The 22,283-nt window shown below is 46.4% G+C and overlaps 1 protein-coding gene and 5 non-coding genes across 6 annotated transcripts; 3 read left to right on the top strand and 3 right to left on the bottom strand.

The window, feature by feature from the left end:
* Positions 1-21: 21 nt before the first annotated feature.
* Positions 22-104, bottom strand: trnal-aag. The gene has a single exon. It is a non-coding gene; the product is annotated as a tRNA-Leu (tRNA).
* Positions 105-3,724: 3,620 nt separating this feature from the next.
* Positions 3,725-11,711, top strand: LOC119958859 (late histone H2B.L4-like). The gene is made up of 2 exons (XM_038787363.1): positions 3,725-3,778; positions 11,330-11,711. Exons 1-2 carry the CDS (start codon positions 3,725-3,727, stop codon positions 11,678-11,680), a joined length of 405 nt encoding a protein of 134 aa, XP_038643291.1. The 3' UTR covers positions 11,681-11,711.
* On the bottom strand, positions 5,576-5,659 carry trnal-aag. Its single transcript has one exon. It is a non-coding gene; the product is annotated as a tRNA-Leu (tRNA).
* Positions 6,364-6,446, bottom strand: trnal-aag. Its single transcript is given in 2 exon segments — positions 6,364-6,398; positions 6,409-6,446. It is a non-coding gene; the product is annotated as a tRNA-Leu (tRNA).
* Positions 11,712-19,552: 7,841 nt separating the features above from the next.
* trnag-ucc lies at positions 19,553-19,624 on the top strand. Its single transcript has one exon. It is a non-coding gene; the product is annotated as a tRNA-Gly (tRNA).
* Positions 19,625-20,031: 407 nt separating this feature from the next.
* On the top strand, positions 20,032-20,103 carry trnaw-cca. Its single transcript has one exon. It is a non-coding gene; the product is annotated as a tRNA-Trp (tRNA).
* Positions 20,104-22,283: the final 2,180 nt, after the last annotated feature.

The following is a 22,283-nucleotide window of genomic DNA, read 5'->3' as shown; positions in this document are numbered from 1 at the left end:
ACCACCTGCAGGAAAAGTTAATGTCAGGAGAGGGATTCGAACCCACGCCTCCAGAGGAGACTGCGACCTTAACGCAGCGCTTTCGACCGCTCGGCCATCCTGACGCGCTGTGACAACGGATATCCTCCGTGCACAAATCGATTTAAATTGTATCTTCATTGTCATTTCATTTCAAACAAGATGTAGTTTTCCTAATTTTCAACCCCAGCCAGAGTCCTGTATCTGAGTGCCATCCTTGTCCAAGCCGCTGGGGGGGGGGGGGGGGGGGGTCAAGGAGCTTCTCATTGCTGCATTGATCAGATTTCTGCGATCAACAAAGACCGAACTGCCGCCGACCTGTTCCTCACACGAAGATATTGAGAGTCTGAGATCTGAGCGGCGGGATGGATCCAATGAGACCGTTGCATTCTGGCGACTGGAATCTCTCTCCACAGTTGCTTCTGGGACTGTTTTAACAGACAAGTAGCAAAGGAACCCGTTCAGTGTGCAAACTGGAGGAAGTTCATCCAGAAAAGGCGGCACAAGAGGATTCTGGGAGAGGTCTTCTGAGTCACCTCGAAAATCCAATCAGCCAGACTATTTACAACAAAAGAAGATAAATTTTACACAGTGTCCTGGGATCAATACTAATTCATCAACCAGAGTCACTAAACAGGTCATGCAGTCTTGAACTGGGATTCTGCCTGTGGGATCTTGCTGTGCTGATTCCAGCTAGAATCTCATGTCCTGAAGTCTCTGCTTCCCCATTGAATGAGAGGTGTTGGATCTGCCTGGAATTGAGCGATTTGCTGGGGAAACTTAAACTCGTTGAGGTATTGACCCAACCGTCTAATGGAGCCACGCTCACAGGGCTGTGAGAGAGGCTTTCTTTCAGGTTGTCGGCCTCCTTTGGTCCATCACCAAAAACCGGATGTCTGCAGAGTGCCTCGGAATGTCGAACCCCGCGTTTCAAGATGGAATTAATCAGGGACAAGGTGTTGGTTGAAGACGAAATCAACGGTCTCAAGATGTGGTCTGAGATTCCTGGTGTTTTGTGAAGAGAACAAAGTGGTGGAGCAATGTGTCAACAGCAGGATTGGAGTTTGGGATATTTTCCAGTCTGTGCTGGGGGGCTGCGGGAAGGAAGTTGTCTTGTCTGCCCACCAAAGCTGAATGTTAGGATTGAGGTGGTGATCAGATTCCGAGAGGAGAATGAAATTCTTTCACTGAGTTTAAAGCTCACAGTGAGGTTGAGGGTCTTGAGTTACAGGAATATATAGACGTGCTGGTCAAATGGGCAGAATAATGGCTGATGGATTTTTACGCTGAAAAATAAGATATGATGCCTTTGGTCGGGGATTTTCGAAGTAACTTCATTGCAGTGCTAAGATAAGCCTCTTTGTGACAATAAAAAATATTATATTATTATAGGATTAATGTGAATGGCCTGACACTGGGAAGCCCTGAGAAACAAAGGGACCTTGGAGTGTTTGTCCATAGATCGCTCAAGTCAGAAGGGCAGGTTAATAGGGTGCTGGAAAAGGCATCTGAGATATTTGTCTTTATCAATCGGGGCATGGATTACAAAAGCAGACAGGTCATGTTGTAGTTGTATGGAATGTTGGTGAGGCCACAGCTGGAGTACCGCGTGCAATTCTGGTCACCACATGGCAGGAAATATGTGACTGAACTGAATGGGGTGTAGATACGATTGAGCGGGATTTTGCTGGGGATGGAACATTGAAGATTTGAAGAGAGGTTGGAGAGGCTTGTTTTTTCTGTCTTGCAGGAACAGAGATGACTTAGGGTTGATCTGTTCGATGGGTGCTAGATTATGATAGGTATAGACAGGGCGGATAGGGAACACCTGTTCCCCTCATGAGAAGGGTCAGTCACGAGGGGACATTGCATTATTCTGTGACTTTGTTACAGATCAGATCTTGGAGGTATTGCTGCCGTATTCCCAGGCGGCGGAGGTCCAATTGTTAGAGAAAAAGCTTCCATCGAGGATGGGGTTCTCAATAGGAACAAACTGAATGTCTGGGATTTTAGAAACTGCTGAACACTGATTCACTTTTATTCATTGCTGTGCCCTAGAATAAACACGTGGATTGTAGCTGTCCATTAAAACAAAAATAGAGTTCGGAAGTTTCTGGCCAGTAAGTTGACAATGTCCACCGTACATCACTCATGATCATCGGGTGCAACAAATTATATCTTCATTGTCATTTCATTTGAAACTAAATGTGCCTTTGCTATTTTTGAACCCCAGAGAGAGTCCTGTATCAGAGTGCCAACCTTCTCCAAGCCGCTCGGGGATTAAGTAGCTTCTCACTGCTAAATTGATCAGTTTGCTCCAATCATCAAAGACCGAACTGCCTCCTACCTGTTCCTCCCACGAACGTATTGAGAGACTAAGACCTGAGCGGCGTGATGGATCCAATTAGACAGTTGTATCGTGGTGCCTGTAATCTCTCTCCACAGCTGCTTCTGGTGCTGCTTTCACAGAAACGTTGCCGAATAACCCCTCAAGTGTGCAAACAGGAGGAAATGCGGCAGAAATGAATTCTGGGAGAGGTCAACTGAGTCACCTCGACAATCCAACCAGACAGGCTATTTACGAGAAGAGAAGAGGCATTTTGCTCGGCGCCCTGGTATGAATATTAATTCCTCAACCGTAGTCAGTGAGCAGATTAACCAGTCACGGACAGGCCTTCTGCCTGTGGGGTCCTGGTTTGCGAATTTAACCAGGAATCTCATGTCCTGAGACCACCGCTTCCCCATTGAATGGGAGGTCTGGTTCATCCAAGAGTTGAACATTATGCTGGAGAAACGTAACCACCTGGAGGAAACGTTAATGTCAGGAGTGGGATTCGAAGCCACGTCTCCAGAGGAGACTGCGACCTTAACGCAGCGCCTTAGACCGCTCTGTCATCCTGACGCGGTATAGCGAAGAATATGCTCCGTGCACAAATCGGTTTAAGTTGTATCTTCATTGTCATTTAATTTCAAACTAGATGTACTTTTCCTGCTTTTCAACCACAGCCAGAGTCCTGTATCTGAGTGCCATCCTTGTCCAAGCCGCTGGGGGGGTCCAGGAGCTGCTCATTGCTGCCGAAGTGCCGCCGACCTGTTCCTCACACGAAGATATTGAGAGTCTGAGATCTGAGCAGCGGGAAGGATCCAATGAGACAGTTGCATCCTGGCGACTGGAATCTCTCTCCACAGCTGCTTCTGGGGCTGTTTTCACAGACAAGTAGCAAAGGAACCCGTTCAGTGTGCAAACTGGAGGAAGTTCATCCAGAAAAGGCGGCACAAGAGGATTCTGGGAGAGGTCTTCTGAGTCACCTCGAAAATCCAATCAGCCAGACTATTTACAACAAAAGAAGATAAATTTTACAGTGTCCTGGGATCAATACTAATTCATCAACCAGAGTCACTAAACAGGTCATGCAGTCTTGAACTGGGATTCTGCCTGTGGGATCTTGCTGTGCTGATTCCAGCTAGAATATCATGTCCTGAAGTCTCTGCTTCCCCATTGAATGAGAGGTGTTGGATCTGCCTGGAGTTGAGCGATTTGCTGGGAAAACTTAAACTCGTTGAGGTATTGACCCAACCGTCTAATGGAGCCACGCGCACAGGGCTGTGAGAGAGGCTTTCTTTCAGGTTGTTGGCCTCCTTTGGTCCATCACCAGCAACCGGATGTCTGCAGAGTACCTCGGAATGTCAAACCCCTCTTCCCAAGATGGAATTAATCAGGGACAAGGTGTTGGTTGAAGAGCAAATCAACGGTCTGAAGGTTTGATATGAGATTCCTGGAGTTTTGTGAAGTGAACAAGGTGGGGGAGCAATGTGTCAATAGCAGGATAGGAGTTTGGGATATATCCAGTCTGTGCTGGGGGGCTGCGGGAAGGAAGTTGGCTTGTCTCCCCACCCAAGCTGAATGTTGGGATTGAGGCGGTGATCAGATTCCGAGAGGAGAGTGAAATCCTTTCACTGAGTTTCAAGCTTACAGTGAGGTTGAGGGTCTTGAGTTACAGGAAGATATAGACGGGATGGTCAAATGGGCAGAAAAATGGCTGATGGATTTTAACGCTGAAAAATAAGACATGATGCCTTTAGTCGGGGATTTTCGCAGGAACTTCATTGCAGTGTTAAGATAAGCCTCTTTGTGACAATAAAGAATATTATATTATTATAGGATTAATATGAATGGCCTGACACTGGGAAGCCCTGAGGAACAAAGGGACCTTGGAGTGTTTGTCCATAGATCTCTGAAGGCTGAAGGGCAGGTTAATAGGGTGCTGGAAAAGGCATCTGAGATATTTGTCTTTATCAATCGGGGCATGGATTACAAAAGCAGACAGGTCATGTTGGAATTGTATAGAATGTTGGTGAGGCCAGGAAATATGTGACTGCACTGAATGGAGTGCAGATGTGATTCAGCCGGATTTTGCTGGGGATGGAACATTTAAGATATGAAGTGATGTTGGATAGGCTTGTTTTTTTCTCTCATGCAGGAACAGAGATGACTGAGGGGTGATCTGATCGAGGGGTACTAGATTATGATAGGTATAGACAGGGCGGATAGGGAGCTCCTGTTCCCCCCAGGAGGAGGGTCAGTCACGAGGGGACATTGCATTATTCTGTGATTTTGTTACAGATCAGATATTGGAGGTATTGCTGCCGTATTCCCAGGCGGCGGAGGTCCAATACGTAGAGAAAAAACTTCTATCGAGGACGGGGTTCTCAATGGGAACAAACTGGAGGTCTGGGATGTTAGAAACTGCTGAACACTGATTCACTTTTATTCATTGTGGTGCCCTAGAATAAACACGTGGATTGTAGCTGTCCATTAAAACAAAAATAGAGTTCGGAAGTTTCTGGCCAATAAGTTCACAATGTCCACCGTGCATCACTCATGATCCTCAGGTGCAATAAATTATATTTTCATTGTCATTTCATTTGAAACTAAATGTGCCTTTCCTATTTTTGAACCCCAGCCAGAGTCCTGTATCAGAGTGCCAACCTTCTCCAAGCCGCTGGGGATTAAGGAGCTTCTCACTGCTACATTGATCAGTTTGCTCCAATCATTAAAGACCGAACTGCCGCCTACCTGTTCCTCACACGAAGGTATTGAGAGACTAAGATCTGAGCGGCGTGATGGATCCAATTAGACAGTTGCATCGTGGCGACTGGAATCTCTCTCCACAGCTGCTTCTGGTGCTGCTTTCACAGACACGTCGCCGAATAACCCCTCTAGTGTGCAAGCAGGAGGACGTTCCTCCAGGAATGGCGGCAGAAAAGGATTCTGGGAGAGGTCAACTGAGTCACCTCGACAATCCAACCAGATAGGCTATTTACGAGAAGAGACATTTTGATAGGCGCCCTGGTATGAATATTAATTCCTTAACCGGAGTCAGTGAGCAGATTAACCAGTCATGGACAGGCCTTCTGCCTGTGGGGTCCTCGGGTGCGAATTTAACCAGGAATCCCATCTCCTGAGACCACCGCTTCACCATTGAATGGGAGGTCTGGATCATCCTGGAGTTGAACATTGTGCTGGAGAAACGTAACCACCTGGAGGAAAAGTTAATGTCTGGAGTGGGATTCGAACCCACGCCTCCAGAAGAGACTGCGTACCTTAACGCAGTGCCTTCGACCGCTCGGCCATCCTGACGCGTTATGTCAAAGGGTATGCTCCGTGCACAAATCGATTTAAGTTGTATCTTCTGTGTCATTTCATTTCAAACCAGGTGTACTTTTCCTGTTTTTCAACCCCAGCCAGAGTCCTGTATCTGAGTGCCATCCTTGCCAAGCCGCTGGGGGGTCAAGGAGCTTCTCATTGCTGCATTGATCAGTTTTCTGCGATCAACAAAGACCGAGCTGCCGCCTACCTTTTCCTCACACGAAGATATTGAGAGTCTGAGATCTGAGCAGCGGGAAGGATCCAATGAGACAGTTGCATCCTGGCCACTGGAATCTCTCTCCACAGCTGCTTCTGGGGCTGATTTCACAGACAAGGAGCCAAAGAACCCGTTCAGTGTGCAAACTGGAGGAAGTTCATCCAGAAAAGGCGGCACAAGATGATTCTGGGAGAGGTCTTCTGAGTCACCTCGACAATCCAATCAGCCAGAATATTTACACCAATACAAGATCAATTTTAGCCGGTGTCCTGGGATCAATATTAATTCCTCAACCATAGTCATTGAACAGGCCATTCATTCTTTGAACTGGGCTTCTGCCTGTGAGATCTTGCCGTGCGGATTCCAGCTGTAATCTCATGGCCTGAAACCTCTGCTTCCCCATTGAATGAGACGTGTTGGATCTCCTTGGAGTTGAGCATTTTGCTGGAGAAACTTAACCTCGTTGAGGAAAAGTGAATGTCAGAAGTGGGATTCGAACCTACGCCTCCAGAGTAAGCTGCGACCTTAAACCGGCGCCTTCGACCGCTCGGCCATCCTGACGCGTTATGGCAAAGGATATGCTGCGTGCACAAATCGATTTAAATTCTTTCTTCATCGCCATTTCATTTCAAACTAGATGTGCTTTTCCTGTTTGCTCCATTTAACAAAGACGGAACTGACGCCGACCTGTTCCTCACACGAAGGTATTGAGAGTCTGAGATCTGAGCGGCGTGATGGATCCAATTAGACAGTTGCATCCTGGCGACTGGAAACTCTCTCCACAGGTGCTTCTGGTGCTGCTTTCACAGACAAGTAGACAAATAACTCCTCCCGTGTCCAAACAGGAGGAAATTCATCCAGGACAGGAGACGGAAAAGGATTCTGGGTGAATTCAACTTCGTCACCTGCCAATCCAACCAGCCAGACTATTTCCAAGAAGAGAAGAGGAAATTTATCCGGAGTCCTGGGTTATTATTAATTCCACATTGCAACATCTTCATGCACACGTTTGAACAAGACTTCCTCACCACACAGGGCCTGCAACCGATGTTATACACCAGATACATCGATCACATTTTGTTCCCTTGGAATTACAGAGAAGAGTCACTGAAACAACTACACGATGAGATCAATAAATAACATCCACCATCAGAATCACCATGGACTATTCTCCAAATTCTGTTGCATTCTTGGACACACTCATCTACATCAAGGACGGTCACCTTAGCACTTCCGCAAGCCCACAGACAACCTCACGATGCTCCACATCTCCAGCTTTCACACGAAACACATTAAAGAAGCCATCCCCTATGGACAAGCCCTCTGTATACACAGGATCTTCTCAGACGAGGAGGAGCGTAACAGACACCTACAGATGCTGATATATGCTCTTGTACGAACAGGATATGGCGCTCGACTCATCGATCGACAGTTCCAACGTGCCACAGCAACAAACCGCACCGACCTCCTCAGAAGACAAACACGGGACACCACTGACAGAGTACCCTTCGTCGACCAGTACTTTCCAGGGGCGGAGAAACTATGACATCTTCTTCGCAGCCTTCAACACATCATCAATGAAGATGAACATCTTGCCAAGGTCATCCCCACACCACTACTGGCCTTCAAGCAGCCGCGCAACCTCAGACAAACCATTGTTTGCAGCAAATTACAGAGCCATCAGAACAGAGACCACGACACCACACAACCCTGCCAGGGCAATCTCTGCAAGACATGCCAGATCATCGACTTGGATACCATCCAGTACACGTGGTAACACCACCCACCAGGTACACGGCACATATTTGTGCGACTCGACCAATGTAATCTACCTCATACGCTGCAGGAAAGGATGTCCTGAAGCGTGGTACATTGGCGAGACCATGCAGACACTGCAACAACGAATGAACAGGCATCGTGCGACAATCACCAGGCAGGAATGTTCCCTTCCAGTCGGGGAACACTTCAGCAGTCAAGGGCATTCAGTCTCTGATCTCTGGGTAAGCGTTCTCCAAGGCGGTCTTCAGGACATGCGACAACGCAGAATTGCCGAGCAAAAACATATAGCTAAGTTCTGCGCGCATGAGTGCGGCCTCAACAGGGATCTTGGATTCATGTCGCATGACATCCACCCCCCACCATCTGGCCTGGACTTGCAAAATCCCACCAACCGTTCTGGCTTGAGACAATTCACACCTCTTTAACCTGTGGTTATCCCTCTCCTTGGATCTGTAATGATTCGATTACCTGCAAATGCTCGCATTCCGAGCATTGTCCAGCATCTCTGACTTTGTCTATAAATGGTTCTGAAACATATATAGCCATTAATCTGAGGAAGGAGCTGCGCTCCGAAAATTCGTGTTTGAAATGAACCTGTTTGACTTTAACCTGGTGTTGTAAGACTTCTTACTGTGCTCACCCCAGTCCAACGCCGGCATCTCCACATCTAAATTAATTGTCATTTCATTTCAAGCAGGATATGCTTCTCCTACTTTTGAACCCCAGTCAGAGTCCTGTATCTGAGTGCCATCCTTGTCCAAGCCGCTGGGGGTTAAGGAGCTTTTCATTGCTGCATTGATCAGTTTCCCTCAATCAACAAGGACCGAATTCCCGCTCCACCTGTTCCTCACCAGAAGATATTGAGAGTTTGAGATCTGAGCGACGTGAAGTATGCAACTGGAGAGTTACACTCTGGCGACTGGAATCTCTCTCCACAGCTGCTTCCGGTGCTGCTTTCATAGACAAGTAGCCAAAGAACCCCTCCAGTGTCCAAACAGGAGGACGTTAATCCAGTAGAGACGGCAGAAGAGTGTTCTGGGAGAAGTCAACTGAGTCACCTCGACTGTACTGTGGGTAGCTGAAGAAACGGTGTCAAGGAGCGGATCAGACAGAAAGCAAAAGTTTGATTATAATAAAGTAAAAGGCAAATGTGCTCCTGGGTGATAGCGACTTGTTTGCTTTTTGTGTGAATGAGAAAATAAATAACAGAGGGTGGTTGCGATCCACCGACTTCTGGATAATGTGCCCAGCACGCTTCCGCTGCGCCGCTCTGCTCGCGGTTGATTTTCCCTGTGTCGGACTTGAGGCAAAGTTTGAAGAAATCAGGAACAGGTTGATCAATGGTGCCACAGATGTGAAACTGCCGCCCCGAACTTCCTTCGATGAAGGTGATTCCAGTCACTCCCCTCTTTCCCATCAGAGCAACGTCACAAAATAAATCACATCACCTTCACAGAACAACCATTCAGCACGAAAGTAAAATATCTGGACTATACTAACGAGAATCAGTCTGCTCAAACGTGTGTTCTTGCTGAATGAACAAATGAGAAAGTGAATAGTTGTCTGGCTACCGAAGGGCAGTAATGTCGCAGCTCCTGGTTAAGGGAGCAGAGTGCCGCAGCGAATGCGTGCTGGGCCGTTACACCGAGGTCGAGGAAACGGGGCTATTCTCGGCTATTTACATTCTCCCTTTCATCAAAAGTAATCATAACGCACATTCCTGTTTGCTTTGCAGCAAATACCTATCAGAATCTTTTTTGCTGGCTCATCCCGACATTAGTCCCGGAATGAAGGAGACAGCATGACACATTTAACTTTTTAAAGCTCACAAATAGGGACCCACAGAGAAAATGGTTTAAAGTCTCAGCAGGTCTGACAGCATGTGTAGGGAGAGAAAACAACTAACGTTTCGAGTCCAGGTGACCCTTTGTCAAATCTGTATTGGAAACGTTATCCAGTAGTACCCCACAGAGGAGCAATATAGATACATACTGATGTTCGTGGATGGCTCACAATAAGGAAATAAAGCATTATCGAACAATAAATCACAACAGAAACCGAGTTCCCAACTTCCCCTCTCGGACGGATGTGAACAATCCAACCAGCCAGACTATTTACAACAAGAGAAGACGAATTTTACCCGAAGTCCCGAGATCAATATTAACTTCTCAACCAGAGTCACTGAAGGAGATTATCGAGTCATTAACTGGGCTGCCGCCTGCCGGGTCTTTCTGTGCGTATTTTACCAGTAATCTCATGTCCTGAGACCAACGCTTTTCCATTGAATTGGAGGAATTGGATCTTCCTGAGGTTGAAAATCTTGCTGGAGAAATTTAACCTCTTGGAGGAAAAGAAAACAATAGGAGTGGGATTCGAAGCCTCGCTTCCAGAAACGACTGCGATCTGAACGCGGCACCTTTGACCGCGCGGCCATCCTGATGCATTGAAGTCGAAACTAAGATCCGTACACAAATCGACTTAAATTCTATCTTCATCGTCATTTCATTTCAAACAAGATATGCTTTTCCTACTTTTGATCGCCAACTGGAGTCCTGTATCTGAGTGCCATCCCTGTCCGTGCACCTCTGGGTTAAGGAGCTTCGCATTGCTGCATTGATCAGTTTGCTCCAATCAACAAGGACCGAACTGCCGCCGACCTGTTCCTCACCCGAAGATATTGAGAGTCCAAGATCTGAGCGACGTGCTGTATCTAATCGGAGTCGAGGAATCGAGGCAATTCTCTGCTATTTACATTCTTCCTTTCCTTCCAAACATGGCCGGGCTTTTCTCAGACCTTACTTTCTTACTATTCTATTCGTTCAATTATCTCTCATCTTGGTGCTTTGTTTAGATGCTAAGCAGTCAACACTATCTGTTTGATCTGGACAAATAATCGATGCTCCAATTAGAACAAAATGTTTTGTGTCAATCGGTTCAATACAGTCCTGTGGAGGGAATTCTTATCACCTCAGGATGATGTTTAATGATTTGCTGAATGAACTGTTTTTTTTCACGCGGTGAAAGGTTATGTCACTAGATTGGGAATCCAGGGGACAGAAATAATCTTTGGGACAGAGAATAAATCCCAGGACGGCAGCTGGTGAAATTTAAATTTACTGATTTCGTGAATCTGGAATTTAATGTCATCAGAGCTGGTTACATTTAGTCAGGAGTAAGCTGGCACATTTTCTGATTGGTTGGTTAGTGCGCCGCAGTAAATACACAACTTCTTCACCGACTATCCACAATGTTTTCAATAACACTTGAATTTCCACGATATTTCCAATGTAGCTGATATTGTTGCACAAATAATGTAACCAGACGAACAGTGCGTTTCGGAAGCTGAGATTTTAAAATAGTTCAAGTGTTGGTCTCCAAATCCAATGGCCTTTTTCGACGGAGATTCTATCCCTTCTCACAGACAGATTTGGACTCCGGACATCGCATGAAAGCACTAACTTCCTGGAGTGACTTTAGACTGGGTTTATAATGCTTTATGTCGAACAAATTGTCAATGACTGTCCTGTTAAAAGCAGTTCAGTTAGCGGAGTGGCTGTGGCTTTGTACTTGCAATCAAATGGGGCAGCACAATAGCACAGTGGTTAGCACAGTTGCTTCACAGCTCCAGCGAGCTGTCTGTGCGCCGCCTGCGCGTTCACCTTGAGTCCAATAAGGGAGCCAAGAAAGTCATTAAGAAACCGGCAGTAAAGGGCAGCAAGAAGCGGCGAAGGTCGAGGAAGGAGAGTTACTCCATCTACATCTACAAAGTGATGAAGCAGGTTCACCCCGACACCGGCATCGCCTCCAAGGCCATGAGCATCATGAACTCGTTCGTCAACGATATTTTCGAGCGTATCGCGGGTGAGGCTTCCCGCCTGGCCCATTACAACAAGCGCCACACCATCAGCTCCCGGGAGATCCAGACCGCCGTGCGCCTGCTGCTGCCCGGGGAACTGGCCAAGCACGCCGTGTCGGAAGGGACAAAGGCGGTGACCAAGTACACCAGCTCCAAGTAAAACTGCACAATGGACTGAAAACCACCCCAAATACAACGGCTCTTTTAACAGCCACCCTCAATCTCTATGAAAAAGCTGCACCATCTTTTCCCGCATTGACTTGATGAGAAATCTCTTTGTGGAGGACAGAGATTTGTCCCGTTCCAGAATGTTGTGAATGTGGCTTCATACCCGCCCGTCACTGACAGTTTCAAACAGAAGAGACACTCAAACTGAATTGAGAGCGGATTTTAAACCCAGTCTGGTATTTGTGACGGACAATGAGGAGAAACACAATTTCAGGAGGGAATTATTTAAATGTAATGATAAATATATTCAGAGTTTAACAACTGGTGAGTTGAATTGATGAGGAGATTATTATTTTGTTTCTCGCGGGTGACCTGGTTTCTGCTCCCGGAACAGAATAAAGGCGGGAATGAAGAGGTTATTTCCCGGTTGATGTGTTTATTCCGCAGTTTTCCCAGGGGACGGAATCAGCGAGATTTGAGCACACACAGGACCTGTGTCCATTGCAGCGCTTTAAGATCTGCCCCTCCCCGCCCCTCCCTATTCTCCGGACACAAAGCTGCCTGTTCCACCGGCGGGATAGAGTCGGGGATTCTCTCCACACTTCCCAGTGTAACATTCCCGGCCGCATTCAGGAGAGAGGCTCAGAAATCAGACCTTTCTCACTGTCCCTGTGCAGCCTGTGTGAAGGAGTTGGTTAGTAATCTCTATGTTTCTGCTTTTGCAGTCAGCTGAGATTTGCTCCGTTTTAAATTGCTGGTTGCCGCCGGTTACAGATAAGAGACTGACAAATTCAAACTGTTCCTATAATAGAGCCAGGATTCTGGGAGGGAAAATCCAATAAACAGATCACAAAGTGTGAGATTCAAATGGTTTACTGAACATTGAGCCGTTCCGTTATTTGGGATTTTCTTTAACCGAAATTGGCGGGAGTTCCGAATTTGAAAATGTCAGCCAATCAAAACCTCCAGATTCTTCTCACCTGGCCTGTGATTGGCTAATTGTTGACTGCCCTTAAGTTTTTAAATATAATTTGTTTCCACAGACAAATACCAGAATATTCTGAACATGAATAAATGTAACGTCTGCTCCACACAAGTCGCCAGCTCCTCACACAGAGTCCGGACATTGTCACTGACAGAGCACAGAGACACAGACAGGCCATCAGTTCCACAGTCTCAGGCAGCAGAAATAGTTCCAGAGACACATTTTCAACCCATTAATCAAACAGCAGGAGAGACAGACGCTGTGTCCATGTCACCCGAACTCAGTACCACTGACAGGAGGCCCCATAAATCCCACTGCAAATTCTCACCCTCTCTCATCAGAACTATATCAGTTCCACGATGGAGCAGGCTTAGTGAAATAATCAATATCAGAGAAAACTGGTTTCCGGTTAAGAATTACACAATTAACCTTAATAATGTACTCTGAGATTCGAGTTAAATACGAGTCACATCACTCACATTATGGGTGGCTGTACTAATCTCCAGAGTGTGTCCTCACAAATACATTAGATGCAAATCCAAATATCAGCTCCATTCTCAGATTGAGATATGCTGAATGTGACAAAGATACAAATTCTGATTCTCATTTAAAACTCACCTAATTTATGAAAATAAAAGATACAGTATAATTTCGATGACTAAGAACTGAGCTGTAACTTGCAAACTATTGCAAAATCCTCACTCACTCAGTTCCAGATGGAAGACACTGCCGCAATTCCAGACTGTGGTCCATTTTACATTCATGTCAGAATTCTGACTCAGAATCAGTCTGAGTATCACAGATCAAATGAATGTGAACAACCCAAGTTAAACTTCCTGAGCAATCCAGTATCAGATTGTAGGTTACATTATCTTTCACAATTGTGTTTGATATTAAATGCCGGTCCAAAGCTATCACACATTGTTTGCTTAAAACCTCCCACAGCAATGGTCTCTTTCTGTGCTGGAAATTTACGTGAAATGAATGCAAACGTATAAACTGTCCTTGACATTGAAAGGTCACATCCTGAATCGCATCCTTACATTGAGCCACAGAGCCTGACAAGTACAGGATAATCCTCAAACAGTTGTTGAGAGTAAGATCCATCCTCACACTAGAAATGGTTAAAAGACTCTCAGAGTGGAAACAATAATGATATGCAAATGAAATGAAAATCGCTTATTGTCACGAGTCGGCTTCAATGAAGTTACTGTGAAAAGCACCTAGTCGCCACATTCCGGCGCCTGTTTGGGGAGGCTGGTATGGGAACCGTGCTGCTGACCTGCCTTGGTCTGCTTTAAAGGCCAGCGATTTAGCCCAGTGTGCTAAACCAGCTCCTAAATGGAAAGATTGGAAGACTGATGGAAGACTGCTCGAACACACACACAGGTATACACACACACAGATATACACACGTATACACTCAGATACACACACAGTATACAGGCCCTCACACATTATACACACAGAGTTACACACACACGTACATTTAAACATACACACACAGGTATACACATAGGTATATATATATACGTGTACACACAGTATACAGAGACACACACATTTAGAACTTAGAACAGTACAGCACAGAACAGGCCCTTCGGCCCTCGATGTTGTGCCGAGCAATGATCACCCTACTCAACCCCACGTATCCACCCTATACCCGTAACCCAACAACCCCCCCCCCCACCTTAACCTTACTTTTTAAGGACAGTACGGGCAATTTAGCATGGCCAATCCACCTAACCCGCACATCTTTGGACATTATACTCACACAGTTGTACACGCCCGAACACACAGGTATATACACACAGGCACATAAACATTCACTCATATTCTCAAATACACACACACATATAGAAACACATATGCGCACACACACAGATATACACAGAGACATTTACATTGCATCAGAGAAATAATTTATCCAGCTACAGTGAAGTAACAGCGATATATTTCCAAAGCAGAATGGTGAGTGGCTGGAGGAGAGCCTCCAGGTCGTGGTGTCGCTCTGTGTCGGCCGCCCTTGTCCCTCTCTAGATGGTGGTGGATGTGGGTTTGGAAGGTGTTGCCAAAGGAGCCTTGGTGACTTCCTGCAGTGAATCCTGTAGCTGGTATACACGCTGCCAATCTGCATCAGTGGTGGAGCGAGTGAGTGTTTACAGATGGGATGCCGATCAAGCGGGATACCTTGTCCTAGATGGTGTCAAACTTATTCAGTGTTGCTGAAATTGCAAATATTAAAGGAAATGGAAATTATTCCATTACATTCCTGATTTATGCCGTGTCGACAGGGTTTGGGGAGCCAGGGAGTGAGTGACTCGCCACAGGAGTCCGAGTCTTTGACCTGCCATGCAGCCGCTGTATTTATATGAACAGTTCAGTTCCTGGCCAATGGCAATCAGTAAGATGTTGGTAGTAGGGTTTCAGTGATGGTAATTCCGGTGAATGTCAAGGGGTGATCGTTATATTCTCACTTATTATGAAATATGAAAATATGAAAATCGGTTATTGTCGCAAGTAGTCTCCAAAATAAGTTACTGTGAAAAGCCCCTAGTCGCCACATTCCGGCGCCTGTTCGAGGGGCTGGTACGGGAGTGATCTTTTCCTGGAAGGTTTCAGCCCAAACCTGGATAATGTCCAGGATTGCTGCATTTGGATATGGACTGTTTCATTAACAGAGGAGTTGTGAATGGTGCTGAACATTGTGCAATCACGGAAAGCCTGAGATTGTGGGTGTTTGCAATATTTACAGCGTGTGTCCCTGTGTGAGTACATGCCATTTCAGACATTGATTGCACATATTAAGTGTTTGCTGGAAGGGGAAGCTGAGTTTTTTTTAAAAAGCCGAGTCCTGGAAAGAAATGTCAGATCAGACAGACTTGTGGCGAGCAGCTGAATATTTCTTTTTACTTGAGCGGAAAGTGTTTTATAGAACATAGAACAGTACAGCACAGAACAGGCCCTTCGGCCCTCAATGTTGTGCCGAGCAATGATCACCCTACTTAAACCCAGGTAACCCGTATACCCGTAACCCAACAATCCCCCCATTAACCTTAAACTACGGGCAATTTAGCATGGCCAATCCACCTAACCCGCACATCTTTGGACTGTGGGAGGAAACCGGAGCACCCGGAGGAAACCCACGCACACACGGGGAGGACGTGCAGACTCCACACAGACAGTGACCCAGCCGGGAATCGAACCTGGGACCCTGGAGCTGTGAAGCATTGATGCTAACCACCATGCTACCGTGTTTCGTTTTACTGTACCGGATATTAAGAAAAGCAACTAGCAGAGAATGGTTTCAATCCATCGACCTCTGGGTTATGGGCCCAGCACGCTTCCGCTGCGCCACTCTGCTCCATGTTATTACGGCGTTGAAAGGACACAATTCTTTACTACCGCAGCGTTGTTCATCAGGAGCACATGTGCTCGACAGCGCACCCTGGCGGCACAATTCCACTCTGTCACTCACCAACAATGGAACACACACAGCAGCAGGACACCGTCACCTTACACAAGATAACACACACGCAAAGGAGAATCGACTGACTGATCATATATAGAAAGTGGTCCCTCCTAAAATCAACCCTCTTTCCTCTTGTGTAACAGTGTTCTCTGCATCTTCGCTCTGTTATTGAAAGGTTTTCCCTGATGTTAATTAAACTGCTTTCCGATATTTAAGTATATTCTCTCCCGCTGAACTGTGATTTCTACCGTGGGACCGAGATCTCTACTGTGTAACTGCTCTCTGCTGTGGAATATGATCTCTGCTGTGAACTGGGCACTCCGCTGGGAAACTGCGATCTCTCCTGTGGAAATGTGCTCTCTGCTGTGGGACTGTGTTCTCTGCTGTCAAACTGTGCTCTCTGCTGAGGAAATGTGGACCAGATGTGATGCAGCTGAGGATGATGAGTGATGTATGGTGGACATTGTGAACTTACTGGCCAGAAACTTCAGAATTCTATTTTTGTCTTAATGGACAGCTACAATCCACGTGTTTATTCTGAGACACAACAATGAATAAAATTGAATCAGTGCTCAGCAGATTCCAACATCACACACCTCCGGTTTGTTCTTATTGAGAACCCCGTCCTTAATTGAAATTTTTGCTTTAAGAATTGGACCACCGCCTTAGAACAGTACAGAACAGGCCCTTCGGCCCTCAATGTTGCGCCGAGCAATGATCGCCCTACTCAAACCCACGTATCCACCATATACCCGTAACCCAACAACTCCCCCTTAACCTTACTTTTTAGGACACTACGGGCAATTTAGCATGGCCAATCCACCTAACGCGCACATCTTTGGACTGTGGGAAGAAACCGGAGCACCCGGAGGAAACCCACGCACACACGGGGAGGACGTGCAGACTCCATACAGACAGTTACCCAGCCGGGAATCGAACCTGAGACCCTGGAGCTGTGAAGCATTTCTGCTAAGTACCATGCTACCATGCTGCCTCTTGTGAGTACGGCAGCAACACCTCCAAGATCTGATCTGGAACAGAATCACAGAATAATGCAATGTCCCCTCTTGAATGACCCTTCTAGTGAGGGGAACAGGTGATCCCTATCCGCCCTGTCTATACCTATCATAATCTTGTGCACCTCAATCAGATGACACCTCAGTCATCTCTGCTCCTGGGAGAGAACAAAAACGAACCTCTCTCCATATCTTAAAAGAAAGCAAGCAACAGCCTGCTGATTCACCTCCGCACCCCATTCAGTGCAGTAACATGTTTCATATGACGTGTTGATCAGAATTGCACACGGTACTCCAGCTGTGGCCTCACCAACATTCTATACAACTCCAACATGACCTGTCTGCTTTTGTAATCCATGCCCCGATTGATAAAGACAAATACCTCAGATGCCTTTTCCAGCACCCTATTAACCTGCCCTTCTGCCTTCAGAGATCTACGGACAAACACTCCAAGGTCCCTTTGTTGCTCAGAACTTCCCAGTGTCAGGCCATTCACATTAATCCTATAATAATATAATAGCCTTTATTGCCACAAATAGGCTTATATTAACACTGGAATGAAGTTACTGCGAAAATGCCCTAACAAGTGGATCACATCTCATTTTCAGCGTTAAATTCCATCAGCCACTTTTCTGCCCATTTGATCAGCCCGTCTACATCTTCCTGTAACTCAAGACACTCAACCTCACTGTAAGCTTGAAACTCAGTGAAAGGATTTCACCCTCCTCTCGGAATCTGAACACCAGCTCAATCCTAACATTCAGCTTGGGTGGGGAGACAATACAACTTCCTTCCCGCAGCCCCCCAGCACAGACTGGATAATATCCCAAACTCGTATCCTGCTATTGGCACATTGCTCCACCACCTTGTTCTCTTCACAAAACTCCAGGAATCTCAGACCAAATCTTCAGTCCGTTGATTCTCTCTTCAAACGACAACTTGTCCCTGATTATGTCCATCCTGGGAAGAGGGGCTTGACATTACGAGTTTCTCTGCAGACATCCGGTTGCTGTTGATTGACCAAAAGAGGCCTCAAACCTGAAAGGGTTTCAGGCCTGTGAGCATGTCTCCATTAGACAGTGCATTCAGTACCTGCAGAGTAGACAACAATGGAGAGAAGGTTGAGCAATTTCAGCGTCACAATTCTCTGGACATAGAGGATTCAAAATAAAATTTATTGAAAATACTGAACAGAGCCTCTGAGAGCAGGACTTAAGTCAAAGGGGAAAATCCAATGGATTTCTAGTGGAAAGATTTAACAACTGGATGATGGCAGCTGAAATTTGTCCTTGCGTTACAATCTCTGTAGATATTCTACTGAATTGAAACCTGCAAAAGGCATACCTTTCGACTAGAAATCCAACACATTTCCCCGTTATGGAAGTTGTCAATCGCACAGATGGTCAAACTGAATAAGGCTCGGCTGGGATTTTAATCCATATTTTTCTTTAGGGTACAGACACTTCAACGGTCTAAGCTGCAGAGTGTGAGGATGTTCAGCTAATCACAAGGGAATGCTGGAAATACTTTACTGACCTGTAGTATCTGTGAAAAGAGAAATAGATAACATTTCACATCCTGACCTTTCACTGCAATGACCTGTTGCTCTCTCCACAGAAGCTGCCGCATCAGCTGAATATTTCCAGCATTTTCTGTCTTTGTTTCAGATTTGCAGCATCCGCGGTATTTTGCTATTGTGCCAAAGGACAATGAGTTGCCTTTCCTGCCTCAGGGTTATTGCAGATCTCTCTGGCTGTGGCTGTCGCTGATTCGGCCAAACATTTACAATCTATCATTAATTGTCCGTGAGAATGGGCGGTGGGGTGATTCTGGAACCGCTGCAAGTCCATCTGGTGTATGTACACACACAGTGCTGTTAGGGAGGGGTTCCAGGTTTGGATGGTGCCCCGCGGAGGAAAAGTCAACGTCAGGAGTGGGATTCGAACCCTTACCTCCAGAGGAGACTGCGACCTTCACTCGGTTATCCTGAAGTATTCGAAAGGTTAGTTGCGATTGGGCCGAAATCGGGTGCTCTTTCCGAGGGTCGATACCGACTCGATGGGCCGAATGGCCTCCTTCTGCACTGGAGGCATTCTATGATTATTTAAACAGGGTGAAAATGGCAGCATCAGGACACAAGGACAAGTTAAGGTCGCAGACCCGAGTAAGTGTCCTATGTAATGACACATAGAACATGAGAAATAATTAGATAAATAGATTTATTGCGGACTGGTGCCATCTGCTGGCTGAACGGGAGCCGTTCGACACGGACACTTTCATTCAAAAGCGTTTTAAATTGGAGTGAAATAACGTACGCAATGGAAGTATTTGTTACGAAACAGTTTATAAAACTAATCTAAAGAACCAAAAGGACACAGACTGACTCAGTGAGCGATGGTGGTATAGTGGTGAGCATAGCTGCCTTCCAAGCAGTTGACCCGGGTTCGATTCCCGGCCATCGCAATAACAAATTAGAAACATTTCCGCCCCTTCGTTAGTTTCAAACTGAGGAGGAGAAACAGTTTCTCACTCAGAATTTATGCCCAATTAGGGAGTCAAATAAGTAATTTTCTCATCATTTGTAACGTGGTTTCAATATGGACAGTGTTCCACTATTCACCCACAAGCCGTCAAACAACAGCTAAAAGTCACAGCTTTTTCACCAGCCTCATGATGTGGACGAAAGACACAACAGACACGTTGCAGACGAGGATGGGATTTGAAGCCACGTGTACAGAGCACAATGGATTATAGTGCATCACCTTTCCTGCATGGCCCTTTAATATCCCTCAATCTAAGACTTTGCGTTTCTTTCGCACAGTTGGGTGTAAATAAAACATGGATCTATGAGGAGAAACTGCTGAGCAGTTGGGCTTGTGGCGCAACGGTAGCGCGTCTGACTCCAGATCAGAAGGTTGCGTGTTCAAATCACGTCAGGCTCACGGTGTTCCAGGAATTTCTCTCTTTGTGGTGATGTTTTGGAAATGACTCCGTTCAAAACCACAATGCTGGTAATTTTTTCCGGCTATATCAGATTTACCCGCTCAGTTTATATTTTTCAGCAGTTTCATTAAATATCAGGGGATTCGGCCAGTTCAGTCGGTAGAGCATGGGACTCCACATCCCAGGGGCGAGGGTTCGAGCCGCACGTTTGGCGTTTCCATATTATTATTTGAGAATATTGAACCAACTGTTTGGGCAGCATGGTAACACAGTGGTTAGCACAGTTGCTTCACGGCCCCAGGTTCGATTCCCGCCTTGCTGCCCATGGCTGAGACCAGAACTACTGGTCAGTTAAAAACAAGGATGTTGTGCTTTTCGGACGGTGATGAGGAAATTTCTCACTGTCAGAGAGTTGTGCGTCTTTGGAACTCTGCCTCAGAAGGCGGCAGAAGCGGGACATTGATTATTTTTAAGGTGGAGATGGGGAAATTCTTGTTCAGCAAATAAATCAAAGGTTTATCGGACTTTCACACAACCATTCCATTCAGCCAGTTACCTGGGTGCACAAGCACTGGGTGCGGTTTTTTATTTGCTATATCAATTCCACACCATGGTGAAACGGTCTTAAAATATCGCTTTCATTTCTTCACGTGTTCTGCACTGAAATATTCGCTGCAATACCTTCACTGGAGCGCCACCTTCCTCCCGATTTCAGTCAATGACACCATCCGGGCTCCTCCGGATTTTTGAACTCGGGACCTCTCACATTTTATCACATTGAATCAATGTCAATGTCAGGAGTGGGATTCGAACCCTGGCCTCCAGAGGAGACTGCGACCTGATGAATCTAAACGGTTCGGAGGGGATTGCGCCGAGTTGGGGTGCGCTTTCCGAGGGTCAGTGCAGACTGGATGGGCCGAATGGTCTCCTGCACTGGAGGGATTCTTTGATTACTTAAACAGGGTCATCTCCCTGCAAAACAGATATACCGCTTTGGATACTGTTGAGGAAGATGGCTCACCAGGGGAAGGCAGCAGCAGCCAGGTTCATGGCACCGTGGCTGGCTCTGCTGCACAGCAGGGCAGGAAGAAAAATGGCAGGGCTATAGTGATAGGGGACTCGATCGTAAGGGGAATAGACAGGCGCTTCTGTGGACGCAATCGAGACTCCAGGATGGTATGTTGCCTCCCTGGTGCAAGGGTCAAGGATGTCTCGGAGCGGCTGCAGGACATTCTGGGGGGGGGGGGGGGGGGGAGGGTGAACAGCCAGCTGTCGTGGTGCACATAGGCACCAACGATATAGGTAAAAAAAACGGGATGAGGTCCTACAAGCGGAATTCAGGGAGTTAGGAGTTAAACTAAAAAGTAGGACCTCAAAGGTAGTAATCTCAGGATTGCTACCAGTGCCACGAGCTAGTCAGAGTAGGAATGTCAGGATAGATAGGATGAATGCGTGGCTCGAGAGATGGTGCAAGAGGGAGGGATTCAAATTCCTGGGGCATTGGGACCGCTTCTGGGGGAGGTGGGACCAGTACAAACCGGACGGTCTGCACTTGGGCAGGACTGGAACCGATGTCCTAGGGGGGGTGTTTTCTAGAGCTGTTGGGGAGGGTTTAAACTAATGTGGCAGGGGGATGGGAACCAATGCTGGAAGTTGGAAGGTAGTAAAACAGGGACAGAAACAAAAGGAAGTAAGGGGAAAAGTGCAAGGCAGAGAAGACATAGTCAGAAATCCATAAGGGCGACAGTACAAGGTACAGTGACTGAGGGGAGCACAGTGAATAGGCCCAGTAATAACAAAAGGAATAAAACTGGAGATGTTAAGATTCAAAACAGAGGTAAAAAAACCAACATAAGTGTACTTCACCTGAATGCTCGTAGTATTCGGAATAAAGTAAATGAGTTGGTGGCACAAATCATCGTAAATGACTATGATTTAGTGGCCATTACTGAAACATGGTTAAAGGATGGTCACGACTGGGAGTTAAATATCCGAGGGTATCAAGCTATTCGGAAGGACAGAGTGGATGGTAAGGGAGGTGGTGTTGCTCTGTTATTTAAGGATGACATCCGGGCAATAGTAAGGGATGACATCGGTGCTATGGAGGATAAGGTTGAATCCATTTGGGTGGAAATCAGGAATAGTAAGGCGAAAAAGTCACTGATAGGAGTAGTCTATC

The sequence above is a fragment of the Scyliorhinus canicula genome, chromosome 31 (assembly GCF_902713615.1).
Source record: "Scyliorhinus canicula chromosome 31, sScyCan1.1, whole genome shotgun sequence".
Lineage (NCBI taxonomy): Eukaryota > Metazoa > Chordata > Chondrichthyes > Carcharhiniformes > Scyliorhinidae > Scyliorhinus > Scyliorhinus canicula.
The sequence above is the reverse complement of the archived record's forward strand: the minus strand, read 5'-3'. Positions and strand labels throughout refer to the sequence as shown.